The 19,617-nt window shown below is 37.9% G+C and overlaps 1 protein-coding gene across 7 annotated transcripts in view; it reads right to left on the bottom strand.

Moving 5' to 3' along the window:
* The window catches only part of LOC126281500 (multidrug resistance protein homolog 49-like), a 353,880-nt gene that overhangs the window by 123,676 nt on the left and 210,587 nt on the right, over nucleotides 1–19,617 (bottom strand). For all 7 annotated transcript variants that reach the window (XM_049980508.1, XM_049980507.1, XM_049980511.1 and 4 more), the window contains exons 8-11: nucleotides 16,547–16,671; nucleotides 13,692–13,881; nucleotides 7,126–7,350; nucleotides 484–609 (exon numbers count right to left, since the gene is read on the bottom strand). In XM_049980508.1, the coding sequence (XP_049836465.1) occupies nucleotides 484–609; nucleotides 7,126–7,350; nucleotides 13,692–13,881; nucleotides 16,547–16,671 (666 nt within the window). The remainder of the gene's footprint in view (nucleotides 1–483; nucleotides 610–7,125; nucleotides 7,351–13,691; nucleotides 13,882–16,546; nucleotides 16,672–19,617) is intronic.

The following is a 19,617-nucleotide window of genomic DNA, read 5'->3' as shown; positions in this document are numbered from 1 at the left end:
TAAGTAAATCGAGTGCCTTTCCAAGTAGTAGATCTAATGTAACTTCCATATTTTTTTATATTTGAAAGTATGAATAATAAACACCTGCTAAGTACTTCATAAGAAACCTTTACATATGTACATTTTAATATATCTAAATTGAATAAATGTTTTAATATTCTTTGTTGAAGACCTTAGTTAACCGAACAATATACTCCAAGATACAGGTGTGAATTTGTGGCATATTTTTGAAACCAAGACAAATACTATCATTTTGTTTGGTGAAATTTTCTTAAATTTATAACAGACTTTACACTTCATTTATACATGTAGCTCCAATTATGTGAAGTGATAAACACAGTACCTTATTCCCTATCAATTCAGAACTAAGAGACCATATATTTCAAAACTGTGAAACATATGCAGTACAGCTAACTGTAAGAGATATTATGTTGTGTATTTGTGCTCACAGTGTATGAAAAAATCTACAAGTTACGAACATACCTTTCCTTGGACAGGATCATATAATCGCTGAATAAGTTGGATAACAGTTGATTTTCCACATCCTGAGCTACCAACTAATGCAACTGTTTCTCCATGTTTGATTCTGAGATTTAATCCCTGAAGGACCTGAAAAGAAAGATATTGGCAAAAAGTGACTCTTGAAACATTTCAAACATTAGTGTTTGTAACAAATCTGCATTCAGAGCTTTGATGTAAAATGCCCTGCAAGTGAAAGAAAAACTAAAGGAAAATAAATGAATTCATTATGTTAATTTCTATAAAATGTTTTTCATATCTAATACCTACACAAAAAGACAACATATTTTTGGTTAAGTGTTACCATAAGACCCATCAAACATTCAAAATTTCAGTAAAGATGTTGCCATCAAAATTATTGTGTTTAAACATGAGTTCTCCAAAGAACTGCACTGCAACACAGCCCTGCGCCTGCTACACGGACGTCTGAGTCACAGCTCTTGTACAAGATAAGTAATTTAAGTAGTAATAAACTGTTTTTTAACACTTTAAACTAATTTATTACGTTAATTATAGTGCTCTGCAAGCATACCATTAAAGGTTTTTGTCTTACTCGCGTATTTTCACAGTAATCACGTAAAGTTCATTTTGTTTACATATCGCGGCCAGGCCGAACTTTTGAGTTTTCAGATTAAACTTCATACCGCAATCTTAAGTGCATTTACTGATAGTTTAGTGTGCTAAATACGTTTGCTGCCCATTTATATCTGTAGAGTATCGTCATCTCTTAAGTAATTTCCAGTAAAAAACTTCTGAACCACTGTTTACATAGTCGCGAGTAGGCCTAATTTTTCGTACACGTATTTTCATTGTTTTCCGGTAACTTAATTGTCTTTCTGTCACTAAAATAGATTTGTACCATGAGTGTAAAGTGCCTGACGTGCCGTAGGATCGTTAGCTCCGGGGTCTGGTGTGATGGATGTAGTAACTTTTTTCATTGGGGCGACTGTAGTGGCGTGGGAATTGGGAAAATGAGCGAGACTCATCAGTGGTTCTGTAGGCTATGCAGTAGAGATAGGAAGATTGTGGAACAGGAGGGGAAAATTGCTGCCCTTCAGGCTGAGTTAGATGAGGCTAGGCGAGAACTGGGCAGGTTAAGGGGGGAGAAGGGTAAACAGGGGTGGGAAGTGGCAACAGGCATGAGGAACAGGCCAAGAAATTCTTCTGACCGCTTTGTTATTAATCTACAAAATAGGTTTGACCTGTTGCCTCAGTCAGAAACTGATGAGCCTCTCACAGAAGTAGATGTACACAGGGCTCAACAAGCTTTCAGCAGCAAATTGATTAAGAATGTAGGGAAGTCTGCAAAGAGAAAGAAAGTCTTGTTGCTAGGTAGTTCGCATGCTAGGGGTGTGGGCCAACTTCTGCAGGATGAATTAGGGTTGGATTACCAGGTCACAAGTTTTTTCAAACCTAGTGCTGAACTTGGGCAGGTTACAGAGGATTTAGGTTCACTATGTAAAGGTTTTACTAAGGAAGACACCGTGGTTATTGTGGGTGGGCCGGGCAACAGTATTGACAGAGATCCGGGGTACAGCATAGAGTGTGACCTGGCAAATATTGCATCGGCATCGAATCATACCAGTGTTGGGTTTGTGTCGGTTCTGGAGCGCCACGACCGACCTCATTTGACCTCTTCTGTCAGGAGAGTTAATTTGGAGTTGGAACGGCTACTTGGATCTGATGCGGGGTCACACATTGGTGTGGTTCGTGTTGATTCACTCTGTAGGTGGGACTATACTAGACATGGCCTACACCTCAACAGGAAAGGGAAGGGTAAACTGGCTGGGCTGATAGCAGGAAATTTAAAGGGGGGAGGAACTACATCTCATGGTGGAAACTCTTTTTTAGTGTAAGATCAGTGTCCAGTGGGAAACTCAGCCATGCAAGTACTAAAGATGTCAAAAAAGTTCAAGATAGTTGCAAAAGTAAAATGAAAAATGTTAGTATATTTCATCAAAATATTGGGGGATTGAACAATAAAATTGATGAGCTTCTGCTTTGTTTAGAAGATATAGAAACTGAGAATGTAATAGATGTACTATGCCTGTCTGAGCATCACATTGTCACTGATATGCAAAAGGTTAGCATCAATGGGTACAAATTAGCTGCACATGTAAGTAGAGATAATATGATGAGAGGAGGAGTTGCCATATATGTCAAAAGCTTCCACAGTGCAAAAAATTTAGAAACTAAAAAATTTTGTGTAGAGCAACATATGGAAGCATGTGCCACTGAACTTAAACTAAAGGATGGCACTTTCATAATTGTAACAGTGTATAGGTCCCCCTCAGGGAATTTCCAGCTATTTCTGGAAAACTTGGATGCTTTGTTGTGCTATCTGTCAGACAGGGGGAAGCAAATTATCATTTGTGGGGATTTCAATGTTGATTCCCTGAAAGAGTGTAATAGGAAGAATGACCTTTTAGTATTACTCAGTTCTTTCAATTTGAGCTCCGTCATTGATTTTCCTACTCGGATAACAAAGAACAGCAGTACATTGATAGATAACTTTTTTATAGACCAAGATAAGTTTAAGGACATAAATGCTTATCCTGTTGAGAATGGTCTTTCAGATCATAGTGCACAGCTTGTTACAGTACATGACATAGCTCCATGCAGTATAATAAATCAGACTTTCAAAGCAGTGCGTTCAATTAACAATATAAATATTGCAAACTTTAGGGAAAGCCTACAGCAGCTAGACTGGGATGAAGTGTATAAGGAACCCGATGCAAACTTGAAATATAACTTATTTCACAATACATTTTTAAGGGTATTTGAAAATTGTTTTCCCAAGAAAATAGTTAAACATAATTCCAAGAAAACATATAAAAAACCTTGGCTAACTAAAGGAATAAGAATATCTTGCAACCGCAAAAGAGAACTGTATCTAACAGCAAGATGGAGTACTGACCCCGAAATTGTTCAATATTATAAAAACTATTGTGCGGTACTAAGAAAAGTTATTAAAAAGTCCAGAAGCATGTGTATCATGTCTGAGATCAGTAACTCTGATAATAAAATTAAAGCAATTTGGAATATTATTGAAAGGGAAACAGGGCAACCAAGAGCACAGGAAGACTTTAGTGCAATAAAATTGAATGACAAGTGCACTAACAAACAATCAGAAATTGAAAATATTTTGAATAATCATTTTTTAAATGTTGTGGAGAAAATAGGATCTAGATCTTCACTAGAAGAGGCAAGGCTATTAATAGAAGAGGCCATACCTGCACAGTTTGAAACAGCTGTAATTCCACCAACCTCTCCCTCTGAAATCAGTAAAATAATAAACTCACTGAAAAGTAAAAGCTCTTACGGAATTGATGGCATTTCCAGCAAAGTACTTAAAGCTTGTTCCCCACAGATAAGTAGAATTCTCAGCCACGTATGTAATAGCTCTTTGGAGCAGGGTGTTTTCCCTGATAGACTGAAATATGCCATTGTAAAACCATTGCATAAAAAGGGGGATATGTCGGATGTCAACAACTACCGCCCAATCTCTCTTCTGACAGCTCTATCAAAAATTTTTGAGAAAGTAATGTATTCAAGAGTAGCCTCCCATATTTGTAAAAATAAAGTACTAACAAAATGTCAGTTTGGTTTTCAGAAAGGCTTTTCAACAGAAAATGCTATATATGCTTTCACTGATCAAATATTAAATGCTCTGAATAACCGGACATCACCCATTGGTATTTTTTGTGATCTCTCAAAGGCCTTTGATTGTGTAAATCATGGAATTCTTTTAGATAAGCTAAATCATTATGGTTTGAGTGGGGCAGTGCACAAATGGTTTAATTCATACTTAACTGGAAGAATGCAGAAAGTTGAAATAAGTGGTTCGTGTAATGTTAAAACAGCTGATTCCTCAAACTGGGGTGCTATCAAGCACGGGGTCCCACAGGGTTCGGTCTTAGGTCCTTTACTGTTCTTGATATACATTAATGACTTACCATTCCACATTGATGAAGATGCAAAGTTAGTTCTTTTTGCTGATGATACAAGTATAGTAATAACATCCAAAAACCAAGAACTAAGTGATGTAATTGTAAATGATGTTTTTCACAAAATTATTAAGTGGTTCTCAGCAAACGGACTCTCTTTAAATTTTGATAAAACACAGTATATACAGTTCCGTACAGTAAATGGCAAAACTCCAGTAATAAATATAGAATTTGAACAGAAGTCTGTAGCTAAGGTAGAATTTTCAAAATTTTTAGGTGTGTCCATCGATGAGAGGTTAAACTGGAAGCAACACATTGATGGTCTGCTGAAACGTCTGAGTTCAGCTACGTATGCTATTAGGGTTATTGCAAATTTTGGTGATAAGAATCTCAGTAAATTAGCTTACTATGCCTACTTTCATTCACTGCTTTCGTATGGCATCATATTCTGGGGTAATTCGTCGTTGAGTAGAAAAGTATTCATTGCACAAAAACGTGTAATCAGAATAATTGCTGGAGCCCACCCACGGTCATCCTGCAGACATCTATTTAAGGATCTAGGGATCCTCACAGTAACCTCACAGTATATATATTCCCTTATGAAATTTGTTGATAATAATCCAACCCAATTCAAAAGTAATAGCAGTGTGCATACCTATAACACCAGGAGAAAGGATGATCTTCACTATGCAGGGTTAAATCTGACTTTGGCACAGAAAGGGGTAAATTATGCTGCCACAAAAGTCTTTGGGCACCTACCAAACAGCATCAAAAGCCTGACAGATAGCCAACTAACATTTAAAAATAAATTAAAAGAATTTCTAGATGACAACTCCTTCTACTCATTGGCTGAATTTTTAGATATAAAGTAAGTAAAAAAAAAAAAAAAAAAAAAAAAAAAAAAAAAAAAAAAAAAAAAAAAAACACTTAGTCATTAGTGTCATGCAATATTTTGGGTAATGTAATTTCTTGTACAGACATCTTTTATTAACCTGACACGTTCCACATCATTACGAAGTGTCGTATTCATGATCTATGGAACAAGTATTAATCTAATCTAATCTAATCTAATCTACACAAGCAGTCATAACATGCACTTTAGCACATAGCAATACATCAATTCATCATATCCACTTACATTACTCTCAGAAAGTTTTAAAAATTTTATGAGTTGGCCTCTTGATGGTGCTTCATACCATACCTACATTTCTTCTGTGAAGTACAAGTAACATACTTGAGTCAAACAAAACATGTGTTTATGACTTCATTCAGTCTCATTGGTTTGGTTACGATAAGGAATTGCAGACAAACAAACATTTTTCAAGCGTAGTTTGGCTAATATAGTAGATGGTAAGTAAACTGATTTAACATAAGCTATATGTTTTATAATTTCTCCAGTGAACTGCAGCCTAATATTAACTTTCTGCATTATTAGGGCCCTGTAGTTGGTTAATTAATACCTGCTAAAACTGACATTCTGGTGTATCTTTACAACATGTATGTTTCTATTATTTTATTTGTGTTAATGTATGAAAGTGGTCTCAAACACCACATCACATTACATTTTCTTGTTTTGTTATTATGCCAACTTTTCAATTATCTACCTTTCAGAGAACGATTCCATTTCCTGGATCATATTTGTAACTAGTGAGCAGCTGATGTCAAATAATCTTTCCCTAGAAGTAATGAATCTTGTAGCTCAAATCAGGAAACTCTTGTGCATTACTTAAACTTTTATATTTTTTTTAATAAAGTCACGACACATTTCTAAACCTCAATAATACATTACTTTACAAATGATTACTAATTTCAGTTACTAGGCTTCCATAGCAGTAATCATGAAATTATATTTAAGTTAGCATGAATTTTACAGTCTTTAAGATATTTGTTATGGTGTTTCAGAATAATACATGTGAAATAGTGAAAACCTACCACTCCTGATACAGGTTCTGTGTCTAGGCACACTGTAGGCTACAGTAGCAATGGCTGAAAGTGTATCTCAGTACTATATAAATAAATGTACATAGCCACAAAACCTCTAGCATGAGCAGTATGTTTTCACTACTTAATGTTTACTGCTCTGAAATAATGTATTTTCCTGGAGATTGCAAAACTAATGTTAACTTAAGGCCAATGTTTTGTTTATTGTTATTTTTACAGATCTGAAAATGGCTGTCTAGCAACTAAAACTTGCAAAGTAATGTATAATTGTGATCAAGACAACTAAACAACTTTATAAATTCATTTTATAAAGGTTTCAGAAATCATCTGAAGATGTCAGCTCTTACTAATTTTAATGTGGAGACTCATTTGTTTGATTAGTGTGTACTGACCAAATGACATTTGTTCTTCCTGGGACCATGTGTATTGTTAGAAATTTGTGCAGTTTTTTGGGTCTTATGCACTCCAGAAAAAAATCTTTCCTACTGGTAATAGTCTTGCATTGCATTGCAAGCCAAATACAATATTTCCCCACAAGCTACAAATTTTTTTTACACTTTTTGAATGGTCTTTTATTGTTAAGTGGTGTTTCTCTCTTACTTTCCAAACAAAATCACTTGTGGATAAGAACTCATATTACCTTGCGAAAGTGAGTGATATCTTTACAAACCAATTGTGGATTCAAGAGAAGAGAATAACTGAAATGATTAATACTTACTGGAACATCTGGTCTAGACGGGTATTGAAAGTGAACATCAGTGAGTTGAATATCTCCCACAACACTATCTGGTCTTTTGCCAGACTCACTAAGGCTGTCAATCTGAGGAACTCTCTCGATGACAGAGAACACAGCAGCTGCAGCACCACACGCAACACTAAATGCTTCAAGATGGGGCAGCCCCATTCCCATATTGAATGCTCCACCAAGCATACCAAAGAGAACCTACACACAGAGACTTTAATCAGTACAATAAAGGAGAGAGAAAGTAAGAAACATAAGTGTTTTTGTTTCTCATCTCACATTTGATTCTCTACATGCACTAAAGTATTTTGTATTGCCTTCCTTTGTTCTTATGTGAGATATAAGTTGACCGTAATATAAATGTTTCACAATATGACTCAGACCATGATAATCTAGGTTTTTGTAGGAACACTGTGGACTCTCTTCAAAGGAATTCTATTGGAAATCAATGACCTGTTAAGCTTAATTACTAAGAAAGTGTTACAGTAAGTATTACAGTTGAATTTTACTGGTAGATAGTTTATTTATAATGGAATTTTTGAAAAATACTACCTCAAAGACAGGAAACAGAAGGTACTTTTGGGTGAGATCAGCAAAGTGGATAATGGGATAGAGACCAAGTGGGGCACTGCACTCCATGGAGTCCCTTAATGATCTGTCCTTCATATAGTGCTGTTTCTCACATATTGTATTTACCTGAATATAAGATAAGGTTTTTTTCTAAACTCCTCATTCAAAAAATCAAGATCACCTTATTTTCACAGATTAAACTATTACTGCTGAGGTCAACATTTTTATGTTGTTTAATAGATTATATAGGGGTGTTCTTACATTTATAGGGGTCAGCTCACATTTAGAGAGGAAACTTTTGCTACTAAGATCACATGCAAGTTTATTTTAAAGAATTCAGAAAGGTAGGGCTCGGCAAATGATACTCACATTACAGCAGGTTTCAGATTTCCTAACACACCAAAGTGCTTGATACGGTATCAACAAGACTGGACCAATTGCATGACACAAAATTACGTAGGGCTAGTGTAAAGAGGTATGTGAGAAACTATAAACTAGCCACTGCAACAATCAATTGTTCTGATCAAGATTTGACAATTCTGTGAAACACAGGAGGAAATAGTATTAAAGTCTATCATCTTGCAAACTTCTGTTGTATGCAAAAAGGTTCACAATAGATGTTTTCTTACATGTACGGATATCACATAGAAAATTTAATGCTGCTTTTTAAGTAAAGGTAACATTCGAATATGGAAATATTGTCCTTCAAAAAACAATAGTTGATTCAGAACCAAGATCAATATTTTCTACATCTACATCTACATTTATACTCCGCAAGCCACCAAACAGTGTGTGGCGGAGGGCACTTTACGTGCCACTGTCATTACCTCCCTTTTATGTTCCAGTCGTGTATGGTTCGCGGGAAGAACGACTGTCTGAAAGCCTCAGTGCTCACTCAAATCTCTCTAATTTTACATTCGTGATCTCCTCGGGAGGTATAAGTAGGGGGAAGCAATATATTCAATACCTCATCCAGAAATACACCATCTCGAAACCTGGTGTGCAAGCTACACCGCGATGAAGAGCGCCTGTCTTGCAGAGTCTGCCACTTAAGTTTGCTAAACATCTCCGTAACGCTATCACGGTAACCAAATAACCCTGTGACGAAACGCACCACTCTTCTTTGGATCTTCTCTATCTCCTCCGTCAACCCGATCTGGTACGGATCCCACACTGATGAGCAATACTCAAGTATAGGTCGAACGAGTGTTTTGTAAGCTACCTCCTTTGTTGATGGACTACATGTTCTAAGGACTCACCCAATGAATCTCAACCTGATACCCGCCTCACCAACAATTAATTTTATATGATCATTCCACTTCAAATCATTCCGCAGACATACTCCCAGATATTTTACAGAAGTAACTGCTACCAGTGTTTGTTCTGCTATCATATAATCATACAATAAAGGATCCTTCTTTCTGTGTATTCGCAATACATTACATTTGTCTATGTTAAGGGTCAGTTGCCACTCCCTGCACCAAGTGCTTATCCGCTGCAGATATTCCTGCATTTCGCTACAGTTTTCTAATGCTGCAACTTCTCTGTATACTACAGCATCATCCACAAAAAGCCACATTGAACTTCCAACACTATCTACTAGGTCATTTATATATATTATGAAAAGCAATGGTCCCATAATACTCCCCTGTGGCATGCCAGAGGTTACTTTAATGTCTGTAGACGTCTCCCCATTGATAACAACATGCTGTGTTTTGTTTCCTAAAAACTCTTCAATCCAGCCACACAACTGGTCTGATATTCCATAGGCTCTTACTTTGTTTATCAGGCGACAGTGCGGAACTGTATTGAGTGCCTTCCAGAAGTCAAGGAAAATAGCATCTACCTGGGAGCCTGTATCTAATATTTTCTGGGTCTCATGAACAAATAAAGCGAGTTGGGTCTCACACGATCGCTGTTTCCGGAATCCATGTTGATTCCTACAGAGTAGATTTTGGGTTTCCAAAAATGACATGATACGTGAGCAGAACACATGTTCTAAAATTCTACAACAGATCAACGTCAGAGATATAGGTCTATAGTTTTTCGCATCTGCTCGATGACCCTTCTTGAAGACTGGGACTACCTGTGCTCTTTTCCAATCATTTGGAACCTCCCGTTCCTCTAGAGACGTGCGGTACATGGCTGTTAGAAGGGGGGCAAGTTCTTTCGCGTACTCTGTGTAGAATTGAATTGGTATCCCGTCAGGTCCAGTGGACTTTCCTCTGTTGAGTGATTCTAGTTGCTTTTCTATTCCTTGGACACTTATTTCGATGTTAGCCATTTTTTCATTTGTGTGAGGATTTAGGGAAGGAACTGCAGTGCGTTCTTCCTCTGTGAAACAGCTTTGGAAAAAGGTGTTTAGTATTTCAGCTTTACGCGTGTCATCCTCTGTTTCAATGCCATCATCATACCAGAGTGTCTGGATATGCTGTTTCGAGCCACTTACTGATTTAATGGAAGACCGGAACTTCCTAGGATTTTCTGTCAAGTCGGTACATAGAATTTTACTTTCGAATTCACTGAACCCTTCACACATAGCCCTCCTTATGCTAACTTTGACATCGTTTAGCTTCTGTTTGTCTGAGAGGTTTTGGCTGCGTTTAAACTTGGAGTGAAGCTCTCTTTGCTTTCGCAGTAGTTTCCTAACTTTGTTGTTGAACCACGGTGGGCTTTTCCCGTCCCCCACAGTTTTATTTGGCACATACCTGTCTAAAATGCATTTTACGATTGCCTTGAACTTTTTCCATAAACACTCAACATTGTCAGTGTCAGAATAGAAATTTTCGTTTTGTTCTGTTAGGTAGTCTGAAATCTGCCTTCTATTACTCTTGCTAAACAGATGAATCTTCCTCCCTTTTTTTATATTCCTATTAACTTCCATATTCAGGGGTGCTGCAATGGCCTTATGATCACTGATTCCCTGTTCTGCATTTACAGAGTCGAAAAGTTCAGGTCTGTTTGTTATCAGTAGGTCCTAGATGTTATCTCCACGAGTCAGTTCTCTGTTTAATTGCTCGAGGTAATTTTCGGATAGTGCACTCAGTATAATGTCACTTGATGCTCTGTCTCTACCACCCGTCCTAACCATCTGAGTGTCCCAGTCTATATCTGGTAAATTGAAATCTCCACCTAAGACTATAACATGCTGAGAAAATTTATGTGAAATGTATTCCAAATTTTCTCTCAGTTGTTCTGCCACTAATGCTGGTCGGGAGGTCGGTAAAAGGAGCCAACTATTAACCTAGCTCGGTTGTTGAGTGTAACCTCCATTCATAATAATTCACAGGAACTATCCACGTCTACTTCACTACACTACAGGATAAACTACTACTAACAGCAACAAACACACCACCACCGGTTGCACGCAATCTATCCTTTCTAAACACCGTCTGTGCCTTTGTAAAAATTTCGGCAGAATTTATCTCTGGCTTCAGCCAGCTTTCTGTACCTATAATGATTTCAGCTTCGGAGCTTTCTATCAGCACTTGAAGTTCCGGTACTTTACCAATGCAGCTTTGACAGTTTACGCACATAAATAAAATAAAATAAAAATATGTTTTCAAAAAGTAAGTGACAACCAATGATGATCTACTGACTTTAATTTCATCATGTGTGAGTATAATCAGTGAATCTGTCAGTAAAGCCTGCAAATATTTCCAACATCTATTCTGAAGATTTAGCTACTAGAAAATAAATTAAGAGAAACCTTACAAGACGTAACTGAGCACTGCAGGTTCAATAAAAATAAAAATGGAACATTACTCGATGCATGAAGGAAAAATAAACATTATGAATTACAATGATAGACAGGAAAACAAACAAACAGATCAAAGGACAGATTTGAGTGAAAGACATAATTATGATTACAATGAGAATGAAACTGATATGGACAAGACAATTACCCACATACAGCAGATAGGCCAAGGAAGTTCTTTGCTAATTTCTGAGAACTGAGAATAAACTGAGATATTGTCCTATTGAAGGTGGCTCCACAAAACTGGAAACATGCAGGAGCAACATGGATGCATGTTACTAAGGAGCAAAATGTATAGAAAAGAACAGAGGACATTTTTATTCAGGAGAGAATGTCAAATGTCAAATGGCTGATGACAAAGATGATAATACCATTGTCAATTATGATGATGATATTGATGAGTGATAGCAGGATGCAGGGACTGAGAGAGAAGAAATGCCAGGATAAAAGTATACGCACAGAAAATAGGAGGAAGTGTGAAAATAAGATATTTGGTAGTTCTTGTGTATGTTGTTTTGCAACCTCAGCAAATTGTGTGATTGTATATTATTGTAATAATGAGCAACTAGAGTTGCTTTTTTCATATTTTATTTACTGCTATCAGTTTCAACGAATGGCTCATTCTCAAGCACTATATTAGAAGATCTTATTTCTCATTTTTTAGTATTTGTTTATTTATTTTTTAAATGTACCACATGAGAATGAATTGTTACTTAAAACTGGAAGCAGAAAATAAATATAAAAGAGCAACTATTGTGGGTCATTATTGCAACAGATAAACAGTTTGTCAGAAAAAATGTCGTTATTGATGATGAGATTTCAGGGTAGGAAAAGACATTTATGAAGAGATGTTCTTTTGTGATGGGCAACAGCATGACTACTACTTTGCATTACATTGTAAAATTGTATTCCATGGATCCCATGGAGAAGGGTCTTTGAAATGGGAAAAGAAGTCAAATATGTATGTATTATTTAGGTTTAATAAAATATGATACCTTAATATTTTGAAATATTATGGTATTACAGTGCTGATGTTAAACTATAAAATAACATGTAACATTAATAATAGAAGTTCTTATGAAGAAAGAACTACCCATCAGAAAGTTTTCTAGTGTTGTCTCAAGCTCTACCACATTATGTACAAGACATTTAAAGTGCTCTTGGAAGGTTGCTGAACACAAGTACATCCATGTATCTGACTCCTTCTTATGCTAAATTTAAGCCCTCGAAGTCCTTGCAGAGGTTGCTTTTAGTCTCATTCCTGCTTTTTATTATTTTTTGAAAGAAAGAAAATATTGGCAATGATAAAGGATGTTGATGAATATGTGAATATTTAAGCATTTGTCAAAATACTAACTTTATTGAAGAGCTCTCAGGAGGACATTCTACAAAACAATGTATAATTCATATAACATACTTCTGTGTGCTGAAAATACAACCCCCCTAAACTGAGTTTCTCTAAAAATTATTCTGTAAATCATTTGTTAATGTAAACATGCAGAATAAACTAGTTTCTCCAGTTTTAAGTCTCCTATAGCAGTAATCACGTGCACTCCAAATGAAGGTGAACTAAAGTGTTTTATTGTGACTAAAGTATAGGGTTTCCTATTAAGGTTGTAATGAACCTGAAGTCCTGAAAACTGAACAGTTTCAACTTCTTGTATTTCATTATTTGCGCAGTTTATCTCTACTGTTTGCCGAATTTTATGCGAAGCACTGATGCTGTGCCCATCAAATGATTCCACATGTTCTGTATCTGAATGTTTCCAGTATGACATTTTCAGAAGCATTTAGAGTAGTGAAAGCATTGTTTGGTTAAACCCTGTGGTGCCTAATTTCCACAAGGCTCTCTTGGTGCCCAGAGACAATAGTGATCATGTATGTGTGCGTTTTGCATGCACTAATGTGTTTTTGTTCATCTAATGAAATACATAGGAAGCTGAAGAATAATAAACAATTTACTTTTACATGGGCCTACATGCTGCTCTATGACTCCTCTCTGTGCAGAGTAGTATTCTATTCTAATTCATGTTGTTAAATTTTAATTATGTTGTTTATGACTGAGATATTTTTATTGCTGCATTCCACATCCAATGTGCATTTACAGAAGTAATTAACATACAGGGTGCAGTACATCTGTCTTCTCCACCCCCACCCCCACCCCCCACCCACAATCCACAAAAAAAGGAGGACATTAAAATAAAATTTGACTCACAATGATAAGAACAGCTGGAGTGTACTCATAGTCACCCGTAACTCTTGAATCAATTATAAGTGTGACTCCATACCAGAATGCCAGTGCATAACTGCAGTATGTAATGAACCACATTGTTGCTGCACCAATACCAGTGAACATTCCTCTCTTGATTCCCATTTTTTCAGCTAAAACCAGCTTGTCTTTATACCTGGAAGGAAAAAAAGAGATTTTTGAACATCTTTCATATTTTCCTTTTTCATAACTGCTTTGGAGTAAATAATTGAAATTCATTTACTGAAACATGTCAACGACTAGGTAGGGAAATTGTGAAAGAATTCTGCTGTTCTATTGTTAATTTATATAGACGCGTCTTGACGTACTTTAGGTCTTTGTGTAACAACAAACAGTCTTTGCAGTCAATAAAAGAAATTTGTCACTTACAATAGCATTAGAATATGCTCTATAAAATAAAATTTCCAATATTTTTAAATACTATTTACAGGGATAGGGTGAAAATTAGTGCCTCTGTTTTTAAGTGAAAATTTTTAAAACTTATTAAATAAAAATAATGTTATTAACACTCTACACCTTTATTCTTCATGTCTACCACTTGCAACCCTCTGCCACCATAGGGCTCCAAATTGTAGTGTTTAACTTGATGGTGTATAATGTAACTACACTCCTGGAAATGGAAAAAAGAACACATTGACACCGGTGTGTCATACCCACCAACTTGCTCCGGACACAGAGAGGGCTGTACAAGCAATGATCACACGCACGGCACAGCAGACACACCAGGAACCGCAGTGTTGGCCGTCAAATGGCGCTAGCTGCGCAGCATTTGTGCACCGCCGCCGTCAGTGTCAGCCAGTTTGCCGTGGCATACGGAGCTCCATCGCAGTCTTTAACACTGGTAGCATGCCGCGACAGTGTGGACGTGAACCGTATGTGCAGTTGACGGACTTTGAGCGAGGGCGTATAGTGGGCATGCGGGAGGCCGGGTGGACGTACCGCCGAATTGCTCAACACGTGGGGCGTGAGGTCTCCACAGTACATCGATGTTGTCGCCAGTGGTCGGCGGAAGGTGCACGTGCTCATCGACCTGGGACCGGACCGCAGCGACGCACAGATGCACGCCAAGACCGTAGGATCCTACGCAGTGCCGCAGGGGACCGCACCGCCATTTCCCAGCAAGTTAGGGACACTGTTGCTCCTGGGGTATCGGCGAGGACCATTCGCAACCATCTCCATGAAGCTGGGCTACGGTCCCGCACACCGTTAGGCCGTCTTCCGCTCACGCCCCAACATCGTGCAGCCCGCCTCCAGTGGTGTCATGACAGGCGTGAATGGAGGGACGAATGGAGACGTGTCGTCTTCAGCGATGAGAGTCGCTTCTGCCTTGGTGCCAATGACGGTCATATGCGTGTTTGGCGCCGTGCAGGTGAACGCCACAATCAGGACTGCATACGACCAAGGCACACAGGGCCAACACCCGGCATCATGGTGTGGGGAGCGATCTCCTACACTGGCCGTACACCTCTGGTGATCGTTGAGGGGACACTGAATAGTGCACGGTACATCCAAACCATCATCGAACCCATCGTTCTACCATTCCTAGACCGGCAAGGGAACTTGCTGTTCCAACAGGACAATGCACGCCCGCATGTATCCCGTGCCACCCAACGTGCTCTAGAAGGTGTAAGTCAACTACCCTGGCCAGCAAGATCTCCGGATCTGTCCCCCATTGGGCATGTTTGGGACTGGATGAAGCGTCGTCTCACGCGGTCTGCACGTCCAGCACGAACGCTGGTCCAACTGAGGCGCCAGGTGGAAATGGCATGGCAAGCCGTTCCACAGGACTACATCCAGCATCTCTACGATCGTCTCCATGGGAGAATAGCAGCCTGCATTGCTGCGAAAGGTGGATATACACTGTACTAGTGCTGACATTGTACATGCTCTGTTGCCTGTGTCTATGTGCCTGTGGTTCTGTCAGTGTGATCATGTGATGTATCTGACCCCAGGAATGCGTCAATAAAGTTTCCCCTTCCTGGGACAATGAATTCACAGTGTTCTTATTTCAATTTCCAGGAGTGTATGTTGGTGCTTGAGGAACAGTGTGCTGTAATTGAGTTTTGAATTTGAAGAGTTCATTCACACTGGGAGCTCTCTCTCCTTCAGAATAACAATGCCACACCACAAATAAGCACTGTGACATCTGCAACACACCAATGTCTTGAGTGCAATATAACTGATCATCCTTTATACAGTCCTGACTCGTCCCAGCCAATCTTCAGCTGTTTCCAGAACTTAAAGAATACCTTCAAGTTCTTCACATCAACAGTGATGAAGTAGTGAAAGCAGAGGTGTGGTTAACAAAGTCAAACGTTCTACAGTGATGCTGTCAACACTCTGGTCTTTCATTGGGAGAAATATGTTCGTGTTCAAAGTGATTATGTGGATATGGAGACCAAACATGCTAATAATGTTCATTTTACTTAAAAAGTTTTAATAGTTTTCATATAAAAAATTTGGAAGCATTACTTTTCAGGATGCCTCATATAAGCCAATTTAGTTCAGGTCAATTACGTTTCTCTAAATTAGACAGATTTGATTCTTCAGTTTAAGAGCTGTACTGAAAATTAAAGTCTACTTTTATTTTTTAAGTATCCATGATGGTGCTTTTAGTACAATATTGTTCAAGAAATTAATATTAATCAGGAACATTTGTCAGTAGACCCAAAATGAAAGAAAGATTTTTAAAAAATGTATGAGTTGTTTTGTACATGTAGACATCTCAATAAAATTTTATAAGTTAACAAGTGATTTATTTTATGTAAAGATGATAAATCAGAAAAAAGATGGTGACTCACCTGTCTACTTCCTTTTGTTGACCAGCAAATGCAACAACTGTGCGAACAGCACTGAGTACTTCTTCCACCACGGCTCCAGCCCTACCATATGAATTCTGCTCTTGAGCTGCCAGTGAACTTTGAACCTGTTAAATATTTAAACAGAAAGTGTTAAGTGTGGCTTGCATTTAAATAACCTAAAAGTGAAACAAAGGGAATTTTACAGAGTGGTTAAGTGGGAAAGAGTAATGACATACAAGAAATGAAAATCAAAGGAATAAGTACAATAAAATTTAATGCACAAGTAAGGAAACATGATAATAATAGTTTCAGCAGCAATCAACATTCTGTTTAAAATGTAAATACAGAGCTGTAGGAGTCACTTAACAGTGTGAGCAGCCTCACATGGGTGTGAACTCACACCACAAACAGCTGAATGCTCCTAATAAGAAGCTAGTTGCTGAACTAATTTCAAGAAGCATTCACTGTCATCAGAGCACTCTTTGCATAATCCCTGTGATTTCCAATATCTTTACTAGGCTTTCTAGGGCAAATGTTTATAAAAGAAAGTTTTTCCAAATAACTATAGATACAGCCACATAACCATTATGATGAATTTGCTGTTTTGATTGTTCTTGGTAAATCTGTAAAATCTTAATCAAACATGGGATTAAAATCGCCCTTTGGCTGCCTAAAAAATTCAAGAAGATGTGCCCTGTGAGTCCCAGGCATACATAATATGTCAAGTGAATGTGGCAGTAGCTAGATGCTCATCCCATGCGGTAAGTCTCCCCTCGCCCATGTTTCTGGGAGACTTTCCAAAAATCTCCCCCTTTTCCTTGACCTCCTCAGTTCTTTTCCTTCCCCCCCTCCTCCTTCCTTTCTCTTCAACCATTCTGACTGAAGGAATAGCCACTAGCTCCAAAAGCTTGCCTAATTACAACATTCTTTTATGTGTGTGTTCTGCCACTGCTTGGTGAGTACATTTTTTATCTATCCAATTAAATTACTTCAGCAACAGAGTTAAAATATACAAGATAGCAATTCTGACAGTGCACACATCCCTTTTTGGCAAATGTTCTGAATTTCTCTAGACAATTAGAGAGGATACTAATAAGATTTATTAGTAATAACTCAGAAATTACAGTATATGGAGATTTCAGTTCTGACAGATCTGATTGAAATGAAATGAAATGTCATGTGGCTAGACCTCCTGTCAGGTAGACTGGTCATCTGGTGCAAGTCTTTTTAGTTGACACAACTTCAGTGACTTGCATGTTGATGGGGATGAGATGATGACGAAGACAACACAACACCCAGTCCCTGGGAGGAGAAAATCTCCAACTCAGCCAGGAATCGAACCCGGGCCCCTTTGCATGGCATTCTCCTGTGTTTAGGTGTTCGTTTTTCCCGCTCGCTGTTCGGGAGTGGAATAGTAGAGAGATAGTATGATTGTGGTTCGATGAACCCTCTGCCAAGCACTTAAATGTGAATTGCAGAGTAGTCATGTAGATGTAGATGTAGATGCTGACCACCCAGCTATTGAGGTGGACCCCAATAAATCTGATTGAGAGCACATGGGGTTACTGATGCCCAGATTTGGTTTCATCACCACAGTAACATCACCACCAAGAATTGAAAGCCGTAGTGTGACACTAACTGAGAGTTTATTTCTAAATCGAACTGGCTTTTGTATGAGCCTATAATAAATAGTTTATCAGAGAAAGGATGCTCAAATGACAGCAATAAACCATCCTCACCAATTAGGTTTGTCTATAAGGCAAAGAGTACAATTTCAAAGAATTGTAAATGCTGGTGCAGTAACACTATTTATGGAGATTTGTTAGGATACAAATGGGAAGAAGATAATTAAGGTCACAAAATAAATGCAAAAATTAAATACAAATAGCAGATAAATAGTGTATTAGGAAGAGCGGTGTCTTTTTGTAGCTTTTTTCTCATAAAATACACAAATCACTGTAAAGTAAACTACAACAAATCCCAAAATGATCAATGTCAATGGATCAGTATTACTCATCATTTTTTTGTTAGTAAACTTTGTAGAAGTTACTTTCAGTGGCTGCTTCCACTTACTAACATATTACTTGTCTCATCCCACTCACTGGAAGGCCCTCTTACATGCTGGAATTATGGAACACAATGTATTGATACTCTTACAAGCAAAAAACACTAAACTTAGCTTTGATATGTAATCTCCTGATTAACCATTTAATTGTCTATAGATGTTGTACTGCCTTGTACAAATGACTATAACATTTTATATCCTACATCAAAGACTTTAATTGTGTACTAATGTGAACTAATTGTAGATGTAATGAGTAAATTGTTTGTTTTTCATTTTGTGGTCTTCCTTAAATTAGTCTCAAGACATTTGTCCATCAAGCCATGGAAGGAGAACACACATATAAAAAAAAAAAGGGTTTTAGGTATGCAAGCTTTCAGAGACAGTGGCTCCTTCTTCTGGCAGACGGGTTGAAGGGGAGGGAAGAGGGGTGAAGGAAAAGGACTGTAGAGGTTTACGAAATGTGGTAATGTTCTGAAAAGTCACCCAGAACCCCAGGTCAGGGGAGACTTACCAGACAGAATGAGAAGAAAAGACTAATGGTTGTGGACTGCACCAGATGAAATTTGAAAACATGAGAGCTTAAAAGTGGAAGACAGGGCAATATGTAAGACACAGATTACTGTTAAACTGCTGTGCACAAGTTAATAAGAGTGAAAAACTAAGTGAACTGTATGTAATAGAGGCGGTAAGGAGACAGAGAAAAATAGACATGTCAGAAAATGAAAGATATAGAAAACTAAAATGGAGTGAAGAAATGAGTAGTTACTGTGAAGAAATGCTAAGATGGAAGAAATTAATATAAATTAAGGCAAGGTGGGTAGCAAGAGCCAAGGGCATGTTGTAGCACTAGTTCTCACATGCGGAGTTCTGAGAAACTGGTGTCTGGGTGAAGAATCCAGATGGTGCATGTTGTGAAACAGGCACCGAAGTCAAACTGTTATGTTGTATAGCATGCTCTGCAACAGGATATTGTGTGTTGCTGGTATACACCCTCTGATTATCCAAA

This window comes from Schistocerca gregaria, chromosome 7, assembly GCF_023897955.1.
Source record: "Schistocerca gregaria isolate iqSchGreg1 chromosome 7, iqSchGreg1.2, whole genome shotgun sequence".
NCBI classification, from domain to species: Eukaryota; Metazoa; Arthropoda; class Insecta; order Orthoptera; family Acrididae; genus Schistocerca; species Schistocerca gregaria.
Note: the sequence above shows the minus strand (reverse complement) of the source record. Positions and strands in the feature narration are given on the sequence as shown.